The sequence below is a fragment of the Hypanus sabinus genome, chromosome 4 (assembly GCF_030144855.1).
Source record: "Hypanus sabinus isolate sHypSab1 chromosome 4, sHypSab1.hap1, whole genome shotgun sequence".
NCBI lineage: Eukaryota > Metazoa > Chordata > Chondrichthyes > Myliobatiformes > Dasyatidae > Hypanus > Hypanus sabinus.
Window position 1 is genome coordinate 144,172,270 of NC_082709.1, and position 23,356 is coordinate 144,195,625.

At 40.5% G+C, this 23,356-nt stretch overlaps 1 protein-coding gene across 4 annotated transcripts in view; it reads left to right on the forward strand.

Annotated features, from left to right (window-relative positions):
- Positions 1-23,356, forward strand: part of usp9 (ubiquitin specific peptidase 9) — a 269,594-nt gene that overhangs the window by 198,403 nt on the left and 47,835 nt on the right. For all 4 annotated transcript variants that reach the window (XM_059968262.1, XM_059968261.1, XM_059968260.1 and 1 more), the window contains 3 exons: positions 170-316; positions 15,248-15,394; positions 20,904-21,111. In XM_059968262.1, coding sequence (XP_059824245.1) covers positions 170-316; positions 15,248-15,394; positions 20,904-21,111 — 502 coding nt within the window. The remainder of the gene's footprint in view (positions 1-169; positions 317-15,247; positions 15,395-20,903; positions 21,112-23,356) is intronic.

Here is a 23,356-nt window from a genome sequence, read left to right on the forward strand (position 1 = left end):
CTTTGTATAGCACTCTTAATACATTGTTACTTATTTTGAAGTCTAATTGTAAAATGACAAATGATAACAGGGTAATCAATTGATTTATAAGCAAATATCAATGTATTAAAACTTGTTAACAATAATGATATTAACTGCATTTAATTTTTATTTGTTTTCCTGATGCCAGAGTACTGCACGAGAGAGGGCAAAGCATTCAGCAGACTACTTCACTCTTTTAAGGCATCTGCTTAACTACGCATACAACAGTAACATTAACTTGCCGAACGCAGAAGTTCTGCTCAACAATGAAATTGACTGGCTCAAGAGAATTAGAGTGAGTAAAGTTTGTACTTTAGAAAAGTTAGATTTTAGAAAATATAAACTGGAGGATTGTTGTTATTTATTCTGTATGATGGACATATTAAAATAGAAATTTTCCTTTGTCTGTGGTTTGTTGACATGTGGATCATCTTTTCACCAGGATGATGTATGTTTATTCCCTTCTGGTTGCTCATTTCTGGCACTGTAATACAAATTGAAAAATTACAACAGCAAAGGAGCTATGGTCCAACTAGTTGTGTGCACAGTTCTAGCCTTATGCCCTTCCTGTATATGGTGCATTCCTTTGCCAGATTGCACCTTCCCAAATGCAGCACCTCCATCTTGTCTTGACTGAGATTCATTTCCATTTCTGCCCACTTGACTGTAAGCCTTGACCATCTGCCCACAGTTGAGAGCAGAGTTTCCAGCCTTTTTATGCCCTGGACCAGTACCATTAAACAAGGTGCCTGTGGATCCAGTTTAGGAACCCCTGGTCCAGAGCTTTCCTCCTCACTGCCAACCACCTGGCCAATTGTATAATTGAGGTAAGTTAATTTGCTATAGAGGCCGAGGAATGAAAACTACTTGTGTTTTACGTCTTTATAGTACTTATAAAATTCAGACATGCACATGTGTTGCTGGCAAGAAGATGAATCTCGAGGCAGTAACATGTATGTACTTTGATTAATGAATTTGAATTTTGAAGAGTAAGAAGAGTCGAGTACTTCTGGAATCAAAAATGTTATTTATTCTATCGAGAGCAGTATATGCATGCACTCCGGATTATTGCACTACATGGTCATAGTAAAATTATTTCTGTTTGCATAACAGCAAAGCACTTTTGTTATCTAGTTAAACACCATGCTCCCTTAGTTCACAACACCTATATTTTACTATCAGAGATGAAATGGACCAATTCAGTTTTTTTTCCCATTAGCAGTGTTTACTTTCACATTATGGAACTGAAGTATGAAAAGCATTAGAGATCAAATGCTGGCACATTTGAGTAATCCTCTCACCAGGGTTCGTATACAGACTTGGTTCATTAGTTAACTCTGCTAACAGCTCCTTGACTTAACAGTTAGAAGGCCACCTTTCATAAGCAATATGTATCCATGCTCACTACGATTTGGGATTCAACCAAACAGGAACGTTGTGATGTTCCGATCAAAGAAACCTCAATTTGAGCAAATGCTGTGTAAATTCTGCCCATACACAATTATTGGTAGCCCAAAAATGACAGATCGTATACCAGCATAAAATTATGAAGAAAATATATTTATCAAATTGTCAACTTTAACAAACAGAAACAAAAAAAAAATTACAGTTAAACCAGCTCATTCTGTACATAACGGTGGAGCATATACTCTAGTATTTGGGGATGTATTTCTTTACTCGCGCGCTGGACCCACGATCCGAGTGAAAGCACCCACCACATTACAAACTCCCCTCGAAGATCATTTCGAATGAACTTGCTCTCTCAGGTCCTTTCTCCTTGGAGCCATTCATCTGCACAAAGTTTTTCTTGCAATGGGGACTCTCCTTCCAATAACATTCTGCTGCATCTTCCCTTCTGTCCTGTTCTGCAGTACCTACCAAAAGACCCCAAACCAGTCTACTGTCCTTCAGAGCACTATTCTCCACAACTCTCTAGAACCTTCACTCACATCCCACAATCCTGATTGGCTTACTCACTTTACTAAGTAGGACGACATGGGTCCTTATCTTAGCTGAAGCCAAAACACACTTTACAGCATGGCACACTGCTTTTACAGAAAACTGCTAAGGTAAGCTACCTCACAGCATAGCAGTGGAAATCTTAACCAGGGCATTATCTCTGATTGTCTCTTCTGCCTCTCTCTTCAGGGTGTGTTTTCTTCCTGGAGCTCATTGACCATATATGCTTTGTATTTGGTTCTTCAGGTGGCTAATGTCTCTTTTATGACCCCATTTGTTTAAGCATTGCAGCCATTAAAATAAATAGTTTTCTTTAAATTTATTTCAATGTGCATTTGTTTTAATTATTTTTTGGAGTTTACATGTATTTTTAACATTACTGTAGTTTTCTATTGTACCTTACCCTTCCAAATATTTAAGATCATTGGGAAATTAAGAGATGTTTAAACATTCTTAAAGACAGCAAAGCTGCTGTAAAGCCCATTTTTGACAGGATCTGGATTCCAGCATCTGACATTTAAAATCTGCTCACAAACTCAACTTGCTTTGTTGAATTATCACAGAAATGAGGCTTCATTTGTTGGGAGCCATATAGTTGCAAGTCGTAAATACAACTATAGGACTAGCACAAGATGTGCTTTCACAGCATGGTGACACAATTCAAGCTATTAAGTATTCTGTATACTACTGGTTTTTTCATACATCTCTGGTTCATTGTGATCTTGTAAAAAAAAAGTACACACACTAATTTTCTGTTTTTGAACAGCATTTTCATTTTCTCTTTGAAAGTAAAGTAGGATCCTGGGGAGAGGAATATCACAAAGAAACAAAGCTACACTTGATCGTATTTTACCCATGTTGATAAAAATATCTTATCTGGAGTCATTGTGTTTTTTACCATGCATTTATCTTTGCCAAAGTTTGTGTTCCATTATAGTTTTGAATTTACTTCTAGTATAGGGTGCCTTCAGGATTTTTACAAAGCTCTCAATACTCAGTTTCATTTTGATGTGATTAAGCCTAGATGCAGCACAATGTCATGCTGTCAAGACCAGCTTCAATCTTTACTGGCTGCATGTGGTTTCAGTTCATATCACTTTTGTTTTAACATCTCCATTGAACAAAAGGTTTCCTCTCAATGTTAGACCTACACATTAAATGGTTTGTCATTTTCTCTGTAATAGATATTTTTAAGAAGGTTAAATTAATATGGATTGTTTGAGTGACCTAAGCTGGGAAGTTATACAAATGACCAGAATTTCCAAACAGATGCAAACCAAAAAATGCTTTGAACTTTCAAAAATAATACTTAACAACTTATTAGCCTACACTGATTAAAATGAAATTGTGTACTGTGAAGAGCATTCTATCTGGTTGCATCATCATCTAGTGTGGTGGGGCTGCTGCATAGGATTGGAGAGCACTGCAGAAAGTTGTAAACTTGGCCAGCTCCATGATGGGCACCATCTTCCCCAGCATTGAGGACTTCTTCAAAAGGCAATGCCTCAAAAAGGCAACATCCATTATTAAGGACCCCTTCACCCAGGACATCTCCATTTTCTCAAGGAGTTAGTACAGGAGCCTGAAAACACACACTCAACATTTAGGAGCAACTTCTCCCTCTGCCATCAGGTTTCTGAATTGACAGTGAATCCATATACTGTACACTACTAACTTTTTCTCTTTTGTGCTCTCTTTTGCATTACCTATTGAATTTAATTTTTAATATATGTATTTATTGTGATTTATTGTAATTTATTGTTTTTATTATGTATTGCAATGTACTGCTGCAAGAAAATTCCAATTTTCACTTCTGAAGTTCCATTTCTGACCTCTCTCAGTCCCTCCCCCTCCCCCGGAGATAAATGGTCAACTGACATATTTTAGAAACCTACCAATTCCCACGATTATCTTGACTCTACCTCTTCCCACTCTGTCTCCTGTAAAAATGCTATTCCCTTTTCTCAGTTCTTTCATCTCCACCGCATTTCTTTTCCAGGAAGTCAGACATGTTCTCCTTCAAAGAATGTGGTTTCCCTTCCTCCGCTATTGATACTGCCCTCATCCGCATCTCCTCCATTTCCTGCACATTCGCACTGACCCCATCTTCCTACTGCCTTAATAGTGGAGTTCCCTTGTCCTTACCATAACGTCCAACCAATTATCCTGCGCAACTTCCAGCAACTCCAGAAAGATCCAACAACTCAAGATACCTTTATTTTTCCTCTTCCCTCCCCTACCACCCTGTTTTCCACAGGGATCTTTCTCCATGATTCCCTTATGTATTCATCCCTCCATTAATCGCACTCTTTGCCTGCCTATTTACCTCTATTCACCTCCTTCCTCACCTGCATTCAGGGCCTCAAACAGTCCTTGTAGGTAATCAACACTTCACCTTTGAATCTGCTTGGATTGTCTATTTGGTCCAATGCTCCAGAAGCGGCCGCCTCTATTGGTAAGACCAGTCTTAAACTGGGGGACCACTTCAGCACCTCCACTCCATCTGCCAAATGCAGAACTTCCCGTTGACCAACCATGTTATATCCGAATCCCATTCCTGTTCTGACATGTTGGTCCATGGCCTCTTCTTGTGCCAAGATGAGGCCACCTTCAGGTGGAGGAGCAACACCTTGTATTCCATCTGGTTAGCTTCCAACCTGATGACATGAATATTAATTTCTCCTTGCATTAAAAAATAAATTTCCCTCCCCCCTCCCCACTCTGGCCTCTTTCCTCTTCTCACCTGCATATTTCACTCCAGCAGTGTGTGGTACCCACTTGCTTCAAGCAGACTTCAGTCGTACTACTGCACAAGAAGAGCGCGCTAACCTATCTAAATGACTATTGCCCAGTGGTACTGAAATCCACAGTGATGAACTGTTTTGAGAGTCTGATGTTGAAGTGTACCAACTCCTGCTTACAAACCCCATTTCCAGAAAAGTTGGGATATTTTCCAAAATGCAATAAAAACAAAAACCTGTGATATGTTAATTCACGTGAACCTTTATTTAACTGACAAAAGTACAAAGAAAAGATTTTCAATAGTTTTACTGACCAGCTTAATTGTATTTTGTAAATATACACAAATTTAGAATTTGATGGCTGCAACACACTCAACAAAAGTTGGGACAGAGTTAAAATAAGATTTAAAAGTGCTCAGAATATTCAAGTAACATCAGTTTGGAAGACTCCACATTAAGCAGGCTAATTGGTAGCAGGTGAGGTATCATGACTGGGTATAAAAGTAGCGTCCATCAAAGGCTCAGTCTTTGCAAGCAAGCATGGGTCATGGCTCACCCCTTTGTGCCAAAGTTCGTGAGAGAATTGTTAGTCATTTCAAAAGGAACATTTCCCTATTGTGAAAAGATTCAGAGAATTCAGAGACATCTCAGTGCGTAAAGGGCAAAGTCGGAAACTACTGTTGAATGCGCGTGATCTTCGAGCCCTCAGGTGGCACTGCCTAAGAAACCGTCATGCTACTGTGACAATTATAGCCACCTGGGCTCGGGAGTACTTCAGAAAACCATTGTCACTTAACACAGTCCGTCGCTGCATCCAGAAATGCAACTTGAAACTGTATTGTGTAAGGAGGAAGCCATACATCAACTCTACGCAGAAATGCCAGCGAGTTCTCTGGGCCTGAACTCATCTCAGGTGGACCGAAAGACTGTGGAACCGTGTGCTGTGGTCAGGTGAGTCCACATTTCAGCTAGTTTTTGAAAAAAACAGGTGTCGAGTTCTCTGTGCCAAAGATGAAAATGACCATCCAGATTGTTATCAGCAAATGGTGCAAAAGCCAGCATCTGTGATGGAATAGGGGTGCATCAGTGCATGGCTGAGTTGCATGTATGTGAAGGTACCATTAACTCTGAGGCGTATATTAGGATTTTAGAGAGACATATGTTGCTATCAAGGCGACATCTCTTCCCACGACATCCATGCTTATTTCAACAGGACAATGCCAGACCACATTCTGCACAGGCTACAACAGCGTGGCTTTGTAGACACAGAGTGTGTGTGCTTGACTGGCCTGCTGCCAGTCCAGATCTATGTCCTATTGAAAATGTATGGCGCATCATGAAGAAGAGAATCAGACAACGGAGGCCACAGACTGTTGAGCAGCTGAAGTCTTACATCAAGCAAGAATGGACAAAATTTCCAATTGCAAATCTTCTACAATTAGTATCGTCAGTTCCAAAGCGATTAAAAAGTGTTATTAAAAGGAAAGGTGATGTAACACAATGGTAAACATGCCTCTGTACCAACTTTTGTTAAGTATGTTGCAGCTGTCAAATTCTAAATTTGTGTATATTTACAAAATACAATTAAGTTGGTCAGTAAAACTATTGAAAATCTTTTCTTTGTACTTTTGTCAGTTAAATAAAGATTCACATGAATTAACATATCACAGATTTTTGTTTTTATTGCATTTTGGAAAATATCCCAACTTTTCTGGGAATGGGGTTTGTAAATGTCAACTTGGATCCACTCCAATTCTCTGATCAACACAACAGGTCTACAACAGATGCTATCTCGTTGGTTCTTCACACAACCCTGGACCATTGGTCAGCAATAATGCATCCATTTGGATGATGCTCTTTATTGATTATAGCTCGGCATTTATCACCATCATCCTCTCGAAACTAATCAGTAAACTCCAAGACCTGGGCCTCAATACCCCCTTGTGCAATTGCATCCTGGATTTCCTCACTTATAGACAATTCAGTTCAGATTGTCAAATCAACTCTTTAGCAATCTTCATCAGCACAGCAAGGATGTGTAATTATACCCCGGCTTTACTCATTTTACACCTCTGACTCTATGGCTAAATGCAGCTCCTACACCATATACAAGTTTGCTGATAGCACCACTGTTCTGGGCTGTATCAAAGGGAGTGATGAATCAACATACAGAAGAGAGATTGAGAACTTGGCTGAGTGGTGTCATAACAAACACCTCTCATTCAATGTCAGTGAGACCAAGGAACTGATTGAAGACTTCAGTCCAGAAGAAGGGTCTCGGCCTGAAACATTGACTGTTTATTCATTCCATAGATGCTGCCCTCATCAATCTGATGCTTATTGTGAAAACTTGAATACAGATGTGGACAAAATGTTGCTGCCAGTTCTACGAAAGCTATAAAATTCCTCTGGCAGTTTTGACCTGATTAATGCAGGATGATTCAGCCATTCAGGCTGAAATTAGCATGGAAAATGAGATGCTTGTTGTAAACTTCTCCATCAACAGTTTTGTTCTAAAAGCCTTAACAGAGCAGATAGTAGAAATCTCAGATAAAATCGAAAAATGCTGTAAACACTCAGGAAGTCAGACAATATTGCTCTCTTACATTTTTGTATTATATGTTCAACTTGAAAATGGAATTTCCTAAAATGTCCATGGGTGCTCTTATATAAACAAACCACTGTACAAGTTCTGTGATGATAGGGAGATGGAGTTAATATTTGAATGTGATGCGAGGACATCAGCCTGCAATAGCTAACCCAAATATTCTTAAGTACTGTTACTATGATGGTGTCTGGTCAGAGCAGTTCAATCTCTTCGTTTTAGTTACACCGTTTATTTCATTTCCCACATTTCTTCAGCTCATTTCCCCATTTCTTCATTTTGTTTCCTTTTCCTGCATCTGCAATATATTTTCCACTTTATTATTTTGGTTTATTAGGCTTATTTCTGCATTGAGTGTCTAAACATTATCTTACGGGAAAATACAATGGGAATTGTTGAACATTTTTTAAAAAGCTCTAGTTTAAATTTGTATTGGCATATTGAAATGCTATCTGTTCTGAAGATTGTGGAAATTTTGTTCTCCATGGTTTCCTAAAAACAGTAATGCACAACTAATTTTATTCCACTGACCCAGGAAAAACAAGTTGGAGGCTTCACTTGTGTCACAAATGCCATTTTAATTGGTTTTATATTGGGAATTGCATATTTGAAAACATGAACTAGGCGTTCTAGGTGTGCCTGTTGGATGGTTTGCTGAGGGTGTTCTTTCAGTTATCTACCACAGAGTTCCACCATAAATAAAGTTACAAAATGCTGGATTTGCCATATTGTGTCAAATCAGAATGTATTTTTAAAAATATATATAACTTGCCTCTCTTCCCCTCCTAATCCCTTCACTTCTGATCATTAATACGTGCTTCCCTGTCACCAAATGGGATGTCTTTACCACAGACTCAACCTGTTAATTAACCTTCTGGGCATCCTGCACACAAGGATGCCCATGTCCCTCTACACCTCTGTTTCAGTTTTCTCCCCATTTAGATAATAGTCTGCACTATTGTTCCTTTTATCAAAATGCATTATCGTACATTTCCCAACACTGTATTTCATCTGCTACTTTTATCCCCCATTCTTCCAACTTGTCTAATTCCTGCTGCAATCACATTGTTTCCTACGCACTACCTACCCCAAAACCTATCTTTGTATCATCAGCAAACTTTGCTATAAAGCCATCAATTCCATTGTCCAAATATTGATAAACAATGTGAAAAGTCCCAGTACTGACCCCTGAGGAACACCACTAGTCTCCAGCAGCCAATCAGAAAAGACCCCTTTTATTCCCACTCGCTGCCTCCTGCCTATCAGCTATTCAGCGATCCAAATCTTTCCTGTAACACCATGGGAACCTTATCAAATGCCATCTGAAAATTCAAGTAAATGACATCCACTGCCTCAACTTTGTCCACCCTGCTTGTTACTTCCTCGAAGAACTCTTAACAGAGTTGTCAGACAAGATTTCACTTTACAGAAACCATGCTTTTATCATTAGTCTCCCAAGTACCCCAAAACCTCGTCCTTAATAATAGACTCCATAACTTCCCAACCACTGAGGTTAGATTAACTGGCCTATAATTTCCTTTCTTTTGCCTTGCTCCCTTCTTAAAGAGTAGAGTGCCATTTGCAATCTTACAGTCATCCATTATCTCTTCAGCAACTTCTCTGGATTCTGGAATAAATCCATCTGATCCAGGTGACATGCACCTTAAGACCTTGAGTTTGCCTAGTACTTTTTCCTTTGTAATAACAATGACACTCACATTCCTCTGGCACACTGCTCGTGTCATCCACAGTGAAGACATATGCAAATTACCCATTAAGTTCATCTGCCATTTCTTTGTCCCTCATTACTACCCTCACCAACATCATTTTCCAGTATTTCCACATCAACTCTCGCCTCCCTTTTACTCTTAATATAATTGAAAAAACTTTTGGTATACTGCTTTATATTTTTGGCTAGTCTGCCTTCACATTTCATCTTTTCTTTTCTTGTAGCTTTTCAAAAAACCTTTTGTTGGATTTGAAAAGCTCCCCAATCATCCAGCTTCCCATTCATTTTTGCTATGCTGTATGCCCTTTCCTTGGCCTTTGTGGAGTACTTGACTTTCTTTCTCAGCCATGGTTGCTTACCCCTGCCATTTAAGAACAACTTCTATGGGACATAAATATCCTGCGCCTTGTGAACTATTCCCAGAAATTTCAACCACCTTTACTGTGCTGTCATCCCCGCCAGTATGCTCCTCCAATCCACCTGGGCAAACTCCTCTCTTATGCCTCCGTAATTCCCTTTATTCCATTGTGACACTGATACATCTGACTTCTCCAACTCAAATTGTAGTGTGAATTCAATCATATTATGATCACTGCTTCCAAAGGGCTCCTTTACATTAAGCTCCCTAATAAGATCTGGGTTATTACACAAGACCCCATCTAAGATGGCCTTTCCCTGAGTAGGCTCAAGCATAAATTGCTCTAAAAAGCCATCTTATAGGCATTCAACAAGCTCCCTCTGTTGTGATCCAACACCAGCCTGATTTTCCCAATCCCCTTGCATGAAGTTAAGCTATGGAGAGGGTGCAGAGGAGATTTACCAGGATGTTGACTGGTTTGGAGAACAAGTCATATGAAGCAAGGTTAGCAGAGCTGGGACTTTTCCCTTTGGAGCTTAGAAGAATGAGAGGGGACTTGATAGAGATATACAAGATTATGAGAGGCATAGATAGGGTGGATAGTCAGTATCTGTTTCCCAGGGCACCAATAGCAAACACCAGAGGGCATATGTACAAAATTAAGGGAGGGAAGTTTAGGGGAGACATCAAGGGTAAGTTTTTTTACACAAAGGGTTGTGAGTGCCTGGAATAACTTGCCAGGGATGGTAGTGGAGGTTAAAACCATTAGGGGTGTTTAAGAGCCTTTTGGACAGTCACATGGATGAAAGAAAAATAGAGGGTTATGGAGTAGTGTGGGTTTAGTACTTTTTAAGAATTATATGGGTCGGCACAACATGGAGGGCTGAAGGGCCTGTACTGTGCTGTAATGTTTTATAGTTCTATATTAAAGTCCTCCATTACAATTGTTTCATTACCTTTATTGCATACCTTTTCCAGCTCCCTTTGCAATCTCAACCCCACATTTTGGCTTCTATTTGGAGGTCTATATACGATTCCCATAATGTCTTTTTTTCACCCTTGCAATTTCTTAACTCCAACAAAGATTCAACATTCTCTGACCTCTTACGAACAGAGCCTCGCCGCTGCCTATGCCTTTCTGCCTGTCCTTTTAATACAGAGTATATCCTTTGATGTTAAGCTCATAACTATGGCCTTCTTTCAGCCACACTCAGTGATGCCTACAATATCCTATCAAACAATCTCCAATCAAAACTTAGTCCACCTTTGTCCAAATACTACGCACGTTTAAGTACAGCACTTTCAGTCCTGCAGTCTTCACCTTTTGAATTTTGCCTCTGGTACAATTTAACTCCTTGCTCTGTCTGCATTTGTACCCAATCATTGGCTTGCCCTTCCTTACATTCATGTTACATACATCTTCTTGTAAACCTGCTGGCTTATCCTGAGTTCCATCATAGTGGTTCCCATCCCCTGCCATATTGGTATAAACCACTCCCAATAGCTCGAGTAAATCTGCCCGCAAGAATATTGGTCCCCCTCAGATTCAAGCACAGCCAGTCCCTTTTTACAGGTCCATGTGCCCCAGAAGGGGTCCTAATTATCCAGAAATATTAGACAGATTAGGAAAATGGGCTAAGAAGTGGCAGATGGAAACGTATGATCATGCATTTTGGTAGAAGGAATAAAAGTGTAGACTATTTTCTAAAAGGAGAAAACTCAAAAAATCCGAGGTGCAAAGGGACTTGGGAATCCTCGTGCAGGATTCCTTAAAAGGTTATCTTGCAGGTTGAGTCAGTGGTGAGGAAGGCAAACATAATGTCAGCATTCATTTTGAAAGGATAAGAATATAAAAACAAGGATGTAGTGTGAGGCTTTATAAAGCACCGATGAGGTCTCAGTTGGACTATTGTGAACAGTTTTGGGTCCCTTATCCAAGAAAGGGACATGCTGACTTTGGAGGAGGGGGTTCAAGGAAGCTTCACAAAAAATTGTACTAGGAATGAAAGACTTTATCATATGAGGAGCGTATGATAGCTCTGGGCCTCTACTCACTGGAATTTAGAAGAATGAGGAGCAACCTAACTGAAACCTACCAGATGTTGAAAGGCCTCAATAGAGTGGATGCAGAGAGGATGTTTCCTCTACTTAGGGTAGACTCCCTAAGGTGGTCCTAGACTGGACCACCAGAGGACGCAACCTCAGAATAGAGGGAGGTCTATTTAGAATGCAGGTGTGGAGGAATTTCTTGAGCCGGAGTGCAGTGAATCTGGAATTCATTGCTACAGGTGGCTGTGGGGGCCAACTTATTGGGTGTATTTAAGGTAGAAAGTCAAGGTGTGAAAGGTTGCGGGAAGCAGGCAGCTGATTGGGGTTGAGAAGGAAATCAGACAGTGGGCCAAATGGCCTTATTCTGCTGAATTGGTTTATGATCTTTATGCATCATTTGGTTTTAGGAGTAATCAAGCTGGCAGCCAGGGAACGTTAGAGGTTAGAATTTGAAATATACAGTGGGATTTCAATTCTTGGTTGAGGGATTGAAATCTATGAGAGCTGACAGAAAACTCCTGAACAATTTGTTTGCAAATTAAAGCTAATGACCGGTTTGTTGCTGGCAGGACAGGATGTCAAATTGTACCGTTCAAGTGCATAGTAGTCAAATAATCCTAACCTCACCATCAAACCCGCAGACAAAGGTGGTGCTATAGTAGTCTGGCGGACAGACCTCTACCTCACTGAGGCCAAACGGCAACTCTCTGACACCTCCTCTTAATTACCCCTGGAACAGGATCCCACCAAAAATCATCAAACCATTGTCTCCCATACCATCACTGCCCTTATCAACTCCGAAGACCTTCCGTCCTCAGCCAAAAAACTCAATTCCCACACCCTGCACTGCTTGGTTTTACCTCCTCCCCAAGATCCACAAGCCTGACTGTCTGGTAGGCCCATAGTTTCGGCCTTATCCTGCTTCACCGAACTTGTATCTGCCTACCTGGACTCCATTTTGTCATCCATAGTTCAGTCCTCCCCACCTAGCTCCGGGATACATCCCATGCCCTCCACCTCTTCAATAACTTCCAGTTTCCTGGTCCCGACTGCTTCATTTTCACTATGGATATCCAATCCTTATACACTTCCATTCCCCATCAAGAAGGCCTCAAAGCCCTCCACTACTTTCTTGATAATAGACCTCACCAGTTCCCCAACACCACCACACTTCTCCAGTTGGCGGAACTGGTACTCACACTTAATAACTTCTCTTTTTTCTCTTCCCACTTCCAAGGGTGTAGCTATGGGCACTCACATGGGCCCCAGCTATGCCTGCCTCTTCATGGGTTATGTCTATGCTCCAAATCTATACTGTTACTGCTCCCCAACTTTTCCTTTGCTACATTGGTGCTGCTTCCTGCACCCATGCTGAGCACATTAATTTCATCGATTTTGCCTCTAACTTTCACCCAGCCCTCAAATTCACGGTCCATTTCGGACACTTCTCTCCTTTTCCTCAATCTTTCGGTCTCCATCTCTGGAGACAGACTGTCCACTAACATCTTCTACAAACCAATTGACTCTCATTTGACTATACCTCTTCTCACCCTGCCAATTGCAAAAATACTATTCCCTATTCCCAGTTCCTCTGTCTCCACAGCATCTGCTCCCAGGATGAGGCTTTCCATTCCAGGACATCTCAATTGTCTTCTTCCTTTAAGAATCGTGGTTTCCTATCTGCCATCATCAACAATGCCTTCACCGCAACTCCTCCATTTCCTGCACTTCGGCCCTCACCCCATCCTCCTATCACTGCAACAGGGACCATGTTCCCCTTGTCCTCACCTACCACCCCACCAGCCTCCGGGTCAAGCATATTGTCCTCCGCAACAACGCTGCCTTCAACAGGACCCCATCACTAAGCGCATCTTTCCCTCTCTACCCCTCTCCGCTTTTCGCAGGGATCATTCCCTCCACAACTGCCTGGTCCACTCGTCCCTCCCCACAGATCTCCCACCTGGTACTTATCCTTGTAAGCAGAAGTGCTACACCTGTCCTTATACCTCCCCTCTTACCACCATTCAGGGCCCCAAACAGTCCTTCCAGGTGAGGCAACACTTCACTTGTGAGTCTTTTGGGGTCATCTATTACATCCGATGCTCCTAGTGCGGCCTTCTCTACATCGGCGAAACCCAACGCTGATTGGGGGACCACTATGTCAAGCACCCCTGCTCCATCCACCATAACAGATGGTATCTCCCAGTTGCCACCCACTTCAACTCTGCTTCACTTTCCCATTCGGATATGTCCATACATGGCCTCCTCTACTGCCATGATGAGGCGAAACTTGGGTTGGAGGAGCAACATCTCATATAACGTCTGGATAGTCTCCAGCCCCTTGATATGAGCATCAAATTCTCCAACTTCCGGTAATTCCCTCCCTCTCCCTTCCCCCATCCCACTTTCCCTCTGCCAGCTGCCTATCACCTCTCTCATGATTCTGCCTTCTTCTACTGCCCATAATGCTTTCCCCTTACATTCCTCCTTCACCTTTCCTGCCTATCCCCTCCCTGCTTCCCCTCCCCCACCCCTTGATCTTTCCTCTGATTGGTTTTTCACCTGGCACCTACCAGCCTTCTCCCACCTTCCCCCCAACTTCTTTATAGGGCCCCTGCCCCCTCCTCCTTCAGTCCTGATGAAGGGTCTCAGCCCAAAATGTTGACTGCTGGCTTCCACGGATGCTGCCCAACTTGCTGAGTTCCTCCAGTGTGTTGTACATGGTAGTCAAATATTTGTTCACATTTGAAGGTGTGCAGTGGATGAATGAAATCTTGCTAATAGGAAAAGCAGAAATTGGAACAACCGACTTGCCAAGCAAGCTTGATAGTTCTGAACAAAATTAAAAAGTAGTATGTCGCTCGGAGAGTTGACAGAGGTTGAAAAATGTCTTTTTGGACGAGAGAGTCAACTAGTTATTTCCTTAATGACTGCTAATGGGGAAATATGACAAATAGGTCCTCATTTCTCAGATTTCTCCTTGATGGGGTTGTCTCTTCTTGTTCTCTCTTGAATCTTTTCACCACAGCTAGGCAAGCAGTATCTGATGTTTGTCTTATTAGTTCACAGGAATACATAATAACCTATTCTCCCAACCCCACCTCTGACACTTTACACAGCTGCCTGGCCAGCAACCCCCTTGCCTGCCCTCCATATCTTCCATCTTTCCACTCTGGACTTGCATGTAATACTTAACTGAGAACTTTCACCTCTGGGCAGGTATGATGTGTAAGTTATGAGTTACTAAGGGAAAACTTTGGTTCCCAAGCACATTGCTAAGTACTTAATAACTTCAAAATTGCGTTGTGTAGTATGGCTAAACATAGGTAATATTTAGCCAATGTAGAAAGAGGAGAGTCCTACTAATGAATAATCAGATAATTTGTTTATATAGTTACTATTTGGTGAAGGAGTAACAGCTGAACTCAAGGCAAATTGCTCTTCAAGTAGTGCTAAAAGATGTTTATTTCACTCAAATGACGTGTTGATTTATCATATCATGTAAAATGCTGTCAAAAATGGTATTTCCTCAGCAGTGTATTATAGATGTTAGATTTGTTGCTCAGAATACAGCCGAAGTAAAGGAGTAGTTGAAGGGGGGGAGCATGTCAGAGCCTATCTGCTTGAGGAAGTTGAACATTGTCACAAGACTGAAGATGGTGCATCGTTGCAAATGATCGCTTAATGTTCATCTCTTTGCATTGTAACAGTATTTGCTCATAATGCCTTGATGTAAGTTTTGATTTTAATTATCTAATGTTTATAATTGTATTCATAAATATTAGGATGAGGTGAAGAGAACAAGTGAAACTGGGGTTGAAGAAACAATTCTGGAGGGTCATCTTGGAGTTACAAAGGAGCTGTTAGCATTCCAGACACCTGAAAAGAAATTTCATATAGGTTCAGAAAAAGGAGGTGCTAATCTCATTAAGGTATGTTCCAACAGCAGACTGGATTTTGCATGAAATGAATGTTTTTGATCACATAAATGTTGTCATAATTTTTTCATTTTGCTTCTACAGTAACTGGCAAATATTAACTGGTTGTTAAGAAACTGTGTACTGCTATTGCAAATATTGCATATTGAATTGAGGTTTCAACTGCTGCTAATTTAAGTTCTTTCATAAGCTTATAGCTATAGTCAATGACAAGCTGTTACTGCTTAGTATTTGATTAATGGATTATGAAATGAAAACTTTTCTGCAGTTAACTTTTAGACTGACACTGTCCTGGTATTGTTAAAAATTTATTTTGAAAATAAAATGTATTGAGGCCTAATCTCACAGGGGATCTTAAATGTAGGTCATTTAATGCTGGCCCCAAGAAATCAGTAGTTTGCTTGTGCTCAAAGTAGAATACTATATGAACAGCCTAACTCAGTGGTCCCCAACCACTTGGCCACAAAGCATGTGCAACCAGGCCACATGGAAACAATATGATTTGGCGATATGAGTCAGCTGTGCCTTTCCTCATTCCCTTTCACGCCTACTGTTGAGCTTTAACTCACACTCGGTTATTACCCACATGAGGTCACCAGTCGATCATTAACCTACAACTACTCAATGAGTGAAAAAACAAACATCGCTTGAGAATTTCTTGGAAGAGGTGTTAGGGGACATAAACAGCCTAACAATGATGATAACGCAGAGACAGCTGATGCTGAGACTGCAAAACAAAAGAAAACTTCCTTCAACAGAAAATATGACGGGTTGTACGTAAAATATGGCTTTAATGTGACTGTGACTCGCCCACTCCAAGCGCCCTGTGTGTGATATGTGGAGACAAGCTGTCCAATGAGGCAATGAGTCCCTCAAAACTGCTTCGGCACCTTGAATCCAAGCACCCTGCACTTAAAGACGAACCCATTCAGTTTTTTGAGCAGAAAAAACGTGAGCAAGTGGGACAGAAGCAAGTGCTGAGAGCCACCACCTCCACAAATGCTGCTGTTCTGAGAGCGCTGTGCTTAGTGGCTAGCCATACCGCTAAGGCTAAGAAACCTTTCACTGTTGGTGAAGAATTGATTCTGCCTGTTGCCAAGGACATGTGCCGTGAACTGTTGGGAGAAGTTGCAGCTAACAAGATAGTACAGGTTTCTCTTTCAGCTACCACAGTTTCAAGGAGAATCGATGACATAGCAGAGGACATTGAAGCACAGCTGTTGGAACGGCTTAGCGAGTCACTATGGCATGCTATGCAGGTGGACGAATCTACTGATGTCAACAATAAGGCAATACTGCTGGTTTATGTACCATACATATTTCAAGACGATGTGCACGAGGATATGTTGTGTGCACTGCCGCTGCCAACTAACACAACTGGGGCAGAACTATTCAAGTTTTGAATGACTACATGTCAGGCAAACTGGACTGGTCATTCTGTGTTGGAATATACACAGTCGGGGCTGCAGCTATGACTGGGCGGCTGTCCGGTTTCATTACCTGAGTCAAAGAGGTTACAGTCTACATGCTATGTCATACACAGGAAAATGCTAGCTAGCCGAAAAATGTCACCTGATCTTAACAGCCTATTGAGTGATGTTGAAGTTATCAATCATCAAAGCAAAAGCACTGAACTCACGTCTGTTTGAGTAGCTTTGCGAGGGTATGGATGTAGAGCACAAACGCCTTCTCTTACACACTGAATTCGGGTGGCTATCAAGGGGGAGAGCCCTGGCCAGGGTTTTTGAGTTAAGAAAGCTGCTACAGAGATTTCTTTAAGGAAAAAAGTCACCACTGGCAGCTCACTTCGGTGACGAGGAGTGGGTAGCAAAACTCACTTACCTGTGTGACATCTTCAACCTGCTCAATGAATTCAATTTGTCACTTTAGGGGAGAATGACAACTGTTTTCAAGTTGGCAGATAAAGTGTCTGCTTTCAAAGCCAAACTGGAACTGTGGGAACGGCGAGTGGACTGTGGGCATATTTGACATGTTCCCAACATTAGCTGGGATTTTGGGAGAGTGAGGCTGCACCATCCTTCTCACAGATGGTGCGCGATCACCTATCTTCGCTGTTGACAGAATTTGAGCGTTATTTCCCAATCGCAAATGACCCAAGACATGCAAAGGAATGGGTCCGTGACCCATTTGTGAATGCCCCTGGTAAATCATCCGTGTCAGTGCGGGAAGAAGATTAACACCTCGAGCTTGCAAATGATGGTGGGCTAAAAAGTATGTTTGACATAACATCTCTGCCGGCATTCTGGATCAAAGTCAAGGCTGAATATCCTGAGATAGCTACGGAAGCACTGAAAACGTTGCTTCCATTTCCAACGTCATATCTCTGCAAAGCAGGGTTTTCTGTAGTGAATGCAACAACTAAATTGCTGAATAGACTGGACGTGAGGAATCCCCTTCGAGTATCACTGTTTCCCATCACCCCTCAATGGGACGGTCTTGTTGCAGGGAAATGAGCCCAGGGCTCTCACTGATTCAGCGATATTGGTGTGCTGCAATGATTTCATATGTTCATACAAGGAAAATATGCGCTGTGTTTAATATTAAATTCGTTAGATAAACCCTTTTAGAAACAAATTGAATGTATTAGCCACTTATAAGTGACTTATAGTTGACTTATTACCTATATTCTGGTCGTGATTAACACCCCCACACCCAGGTCAGCTGGTCCGCAAGGATATTGTCAATATTAAACCGGCCCGCGTTGCAAAGAAGGTTGGTGACCCCTGGCCTAACTAACTAAAAAAGAACGGGAGATGTAATTATGTACAAATTAATGTGCGGCTTAACTAAATTGGACCTACAAGAGGTGATAAAATGTATCTTAAATTGCATCTTGGAACAGAAGCAGTGTTTCAAGTGGAAGTAGTTAAATGTAACAGCAGAATTGGATATCAGAAGCTTGCTGCAGAAAAGCTGTATTTTTGTTTTGAAATTTTCAGCAATTGTCATATTCCACACTTCAAAGTTCCAACATTCCTTTACTCCTCTATTCTTGTTAAAGTCAATGTAAACACACCTCCAGGCAGAATTTTACAATGATCAGATTTTCACATCCTCTTACAGATGGCCATAACTTATCTTAATTCTTCTTGTCTACCCTTTCACAGGTAGTTTGTTCTTTCTTCCTCAACCCCCTCCTGTCTCTACATTTAAAAACACTTGTTTGTTCAGATTTCCAGTTGATATGAAAAGCATGAGCATTAATAATTTCCATCTGCAAAGATGCTGCTTGATTTGATATGTCTGTAGTAGTCTACCTCTATTTTATGTTTTTACCCTGCACTGTTCTTTTGCTTTTCAATTACAATGCAACTAAGTGAGTTGTGTCATAAAATTAAGAGATTTCTGCACCAACGACTGAAAATGTTAACCTTAAATGAAGATACATGTTGAGACTCAGCATGCATTTTTAAGTTGTGTGCTGCTCCTTATTGCCTGGATAATTTATGAACTTCAGATATGAAAATACTTGGAATTCATATATAAAGTTGTGAGGTATTATAGCTACATGTCATCTGAGATAAATAACATGTTTCAAAGGTGATTTGGAGAGAGAAAGTATGCAAGAATACAACATAGGAGTAGGCCACCTGGTCCAGTAAGCCTGCCCTCCCTTTCAATGTAATGGTTCCACAACTCCTCCTCTGTTTGAAGAAATTGGATATGGTTGGTTTTTTCAGAGCTTTGGGTTCAAAATTTACAGACTTTGACCAATAGTGGTGAATCAATGGCAACATACTTGCTATCAAGTATATGCAACTTGGAGGAGAACTAAGTAAGTGTTTTTATAGCCTTACAGGTAGTATACTTTGAAGGTTCCTTTGAAGAAGCTTTGCTGAGTTGTTGCAATGCATCTTGTGGATGGCAATTATGTCCAAGGAGCACTTAGCAGAGGAGTGAATAGAGTTTAAGCCAGCAGCTGCTCAGTATTGCATAATCAAACTTCTCAAGTGTTTCCCTTACAAGAAAGGATTCAATTACACAGACCTGTGTCTTATGGATGATGGAAATTGAGATAATGACGTTATCCTTCAAAGAATACCCAACATCTGTCCAGCTCTAAGAGACTTAGTTCATAAATGACTGGTCTTAACTGATTAATCATCAAACACTTCACAAAAAAGCTATTTAGCAACAAGTCAAAGAGAAATGGTTATTGCTGCAGACTTTGTGGTATGAATATGACATACTACTTTATTACCCAAAGGCTTGATGTTAGGTATGTGTTATTTGGACCCACTGCTTGCAGAACTACTGCATTAGCTAAGGAGCCATGTCTGAAACTGAAAGTAAAAATAAATGAACATCCCTACTTCCAGCATTGATGGAGTGAGAGCTATTGAAACAGATAAAGAACTCCTGATTGATCACTGGAAGTTCACCAGCACGTGGACGAGTTTTTCTCTCATTTACCGTTGATAACCATTTCCAATTTACTATTATTCCTTAAGCTATACTTGGTCATATACTGACTTGTTAGGATCTCACTTCTGCCATTCAACTCCTTTGTCCACATTTAGACCAAAGTTATGAGACTGTTTGAGAAGATGTCTACAAAACAAATTCTTGAACCCTTAACATTAAATGTGCAATCAAATTGCTACAAAAACTTGCCCTGTCACAAAAATATTTTCAGGAATTCATACCCGTTATGAAAGATAATACATAATTTGTTACAGGTGTATACCCTTGTAATGTTATACCATAAAAATAATGTATTTGTTATGCAGGTTTTCTCCTCTTCACCTATGCCATAGCTTTCAAACCTTGACTGAGCAGTTGCTTTTATTTTACTATTTATATAATAGTAAATTCTCCACAATATCATTGGCCATCCAGGAGATTTTGTATCTATTGACAATCTTATATTTAACTTACATACATATAATGTGAATATTTCATGTAATTTTTTAGTAAACCAATGTCAGTCAAACCTTAAGATTGTTTTGATCGGGGAATAGGTAAGAGTGCAACTCTCTGAAATGTAAGTATATTCTTCTACGCTGCTACCGTTATCACCAACATGAAGGATGAAGCCAGACACTGTGGTCGTTTCGTTGAGTGATTTATGTCTCTTTTCCTAAAATATTTGTTCTGAGGTTTCTGTTCCTTATGTCAAGAGAAAATGAAGTGGGGTCTTTGTAATTTTGGAGCACATCAAGAAAGTGAACTTAACAGTTATGAAATAATCTTCACTGGGATTATTACAATGTCCAAATAAATTCCATATTTTCCATTTACAAATTGCTTTGCATTTTCAAACTTTTGTGCAACTGCCAGATTATTTTGATTGGACATTGTAAGCTTTACTACAGCATCTTTAAAACATTAACACAAACTTGTGCAGTTGTCTGACATCATTTAAAGAAATGTAAAGGACTTTAAAAACTAAGGTTCCAATGTGCTATTTTGTCCTCAAAGTATGATAATTAATCCTGCACAACATTAAGTAATGGATCTATCTTTTTCTGTTTTTTTGTAGGAACTGATAGATGACTTCATATTTCCAGCCTCTAATGTGTACCTACAGTACAAGAAGAGTGGAGAGCTGCCATCTGAACAAGCGATTCCTGTCTGCAGTGCACCAGCTGCAATCAATGCTGGTTTTGAGTTGTTGGTAGCATTGGCTGTTGGTTGTGTGCAAAACCTCAAACAAATAGTGGACACTATAACAGACATGTATTATGCAGGTATATGAAAATTAGTTGCAGGATTTGATGTGCATTCAGGTTAAGTTCAAAAGTTCAAATTGTATTTATTATAGAAGTATATATGCAGTATACCAACCTGAGATTAGTCTTTTCACAGACAGCCACAAAACAAAAAAACACCATGTTCAAAGAAAACATCAAGCACCCAATGCGCAAAAAAATGAACAAATCGCACAAACAGCAAAAAAAAACAAGCAAGGAACACAATATAAAACATCAAACCACAGAGTCTTTGAAATAGTGTAGAAGTGCTCAGTACATTTCTTTTTTAGTGCTGTCATTCGTTGACTGCAGGCCACAGAGCTAATCTGGCCTGATCAAAATTGCGCCAAATACCATTTAAAAAAGGAACTGGCCAGAAGCACACCTAACATGAACTAAAGAGGAAGAGAGAGACTGGTCAAATGTTGGCAGGCGATGCTAAACGCCTGCTTGCCTTTCACTCTCATTTGTGTTGATTTCAGTCTTTCTCAATGTTCAGATCAGTGGAAAACGGAGTCAGTCTTGAGGCCACACACTGCTTCAAACCTCATCAAACTCTCTCGGATAAAGTGAAGCGCCATATTGCTCAATGACTCTGAAAATACATGATCAAAATGTAAATCACAGTTTCTGATAGTAGCAGACTTGAATTTGAAAGAAGCAGTAGTAAAGAAGTAGTTTTGTGATCTGGCTGAAGAGCGTCACCTTTGGTTGTGTTGTTTGCTGGCGCCATCTTCTTCCAAATCTAAAAGCTCAGTGGAAGCTGGTTTTCAATTCAAGCCCACTACAAAGATATGAACACATACTCAATACTAAAAGCAAGGTTATCTAATTATTGCTCTTTGTATATAAATAGCTTGCTCTAGGTTTTGTTACATTGCGACAGTGACTGCGCTTCAGAACTATTTATTTCATTTCCTGGTATTGATATACAGTGCCTATAAAAAAGTATTCACAGCCCCCTTCCTGCTCCCCCTTGGAAGTTTTCATGTTTTATTATTTTACAACTTTGAATCACAGTGGATTTAATTTGGCTTTTTTGACACTGATCAACAGAAAAAGACTCATGACAAAGTGAAACAGATCTCCACAAAGTGATCTAAATTAATTACAAATGTAAAACTCAAAATAATTGATTGCAGAAGTATTTACACCCCTCCAATATTCACATCAAATCATCACTGGTGCAGTCAAGCTGTTTCAATTGATAGTAGTAAAGATACACCTGTATCTGGAAGGTCCAACTGCTGGTAAGTCAGTATCCTGACAAAAACTACACCATGAAGACAAATGAACACTCCAAGCAACTCCACAAGAAGGTTATTGAAGAACACAAGTCAAGAGATATATACAAGAAAATTGAATATTCCTTGAGTTCAGTTAAGACAATCATCAAGAAATGGAAAGAATATGGCACAGCTGTAAATCTGCCTAGAGCAGAGAGTCCTCAAAAATTGAGATACTGTGCAAGAAGGGGACGAGTGAAGGAGGCCACCAAGAGACCTAAGATAACTCTGGAGGAGTTACAAGCTTCAGTGGTTTTAGATGGAGAGACTGCATACAACAACTATTGCCCGGGTGATTCTCCAGTCGCAACTTTATGGGAGAGTGGCAAAGTGAAAGACACTGTTGAAAAAAACTTGCATGAAATGTAGGCAAGAGTTTGCCAGAAGGCATGTGGGAGACTCTGAAGTCAGCTGGAATAAGGTTCTATGGTTTGATGAAACCAAGATTGAGCTTTTTGGCCACCGGACTAAACATTATGCACACCATCAAAAATTCACCATTCCTACTGTGAAGCATGGTGGTGGTTGCATCATGCTGTGGGGATGCTTCACTGCAACAGGCCTTGGAAGGCTTGTGAAGGTAGAGGGTAAAATGAATGCAGCAAAATACAGGGAAATCTTGGAGGAAAACATGATGCAGTCTGTAAGACAACTGCAATGTGGGAGATGATTTGTTTTCCAGCAAGACAATGACCCCAAGCATAAAGCCTAAGCAACATGAGAATGGCTTAAAAACAACAAAATTAATGTCCTGGAGCGGCTAAGTCAGAGTCCAAAAGGCTGTTCACTCACATTCCCCATGCAATGTGATAGAGCTTGAGCGGTTTTGTAAAGAAGAATGGGAGAAAATTGCAGTGTCCAGAAGTGCAAAGCTGATAGAGACCTATTCACACAGACTCAAGGCTATTACTGCTGCCAAAGGTGCATCTACTAAATACTGACTTGAAGGGGGTGAA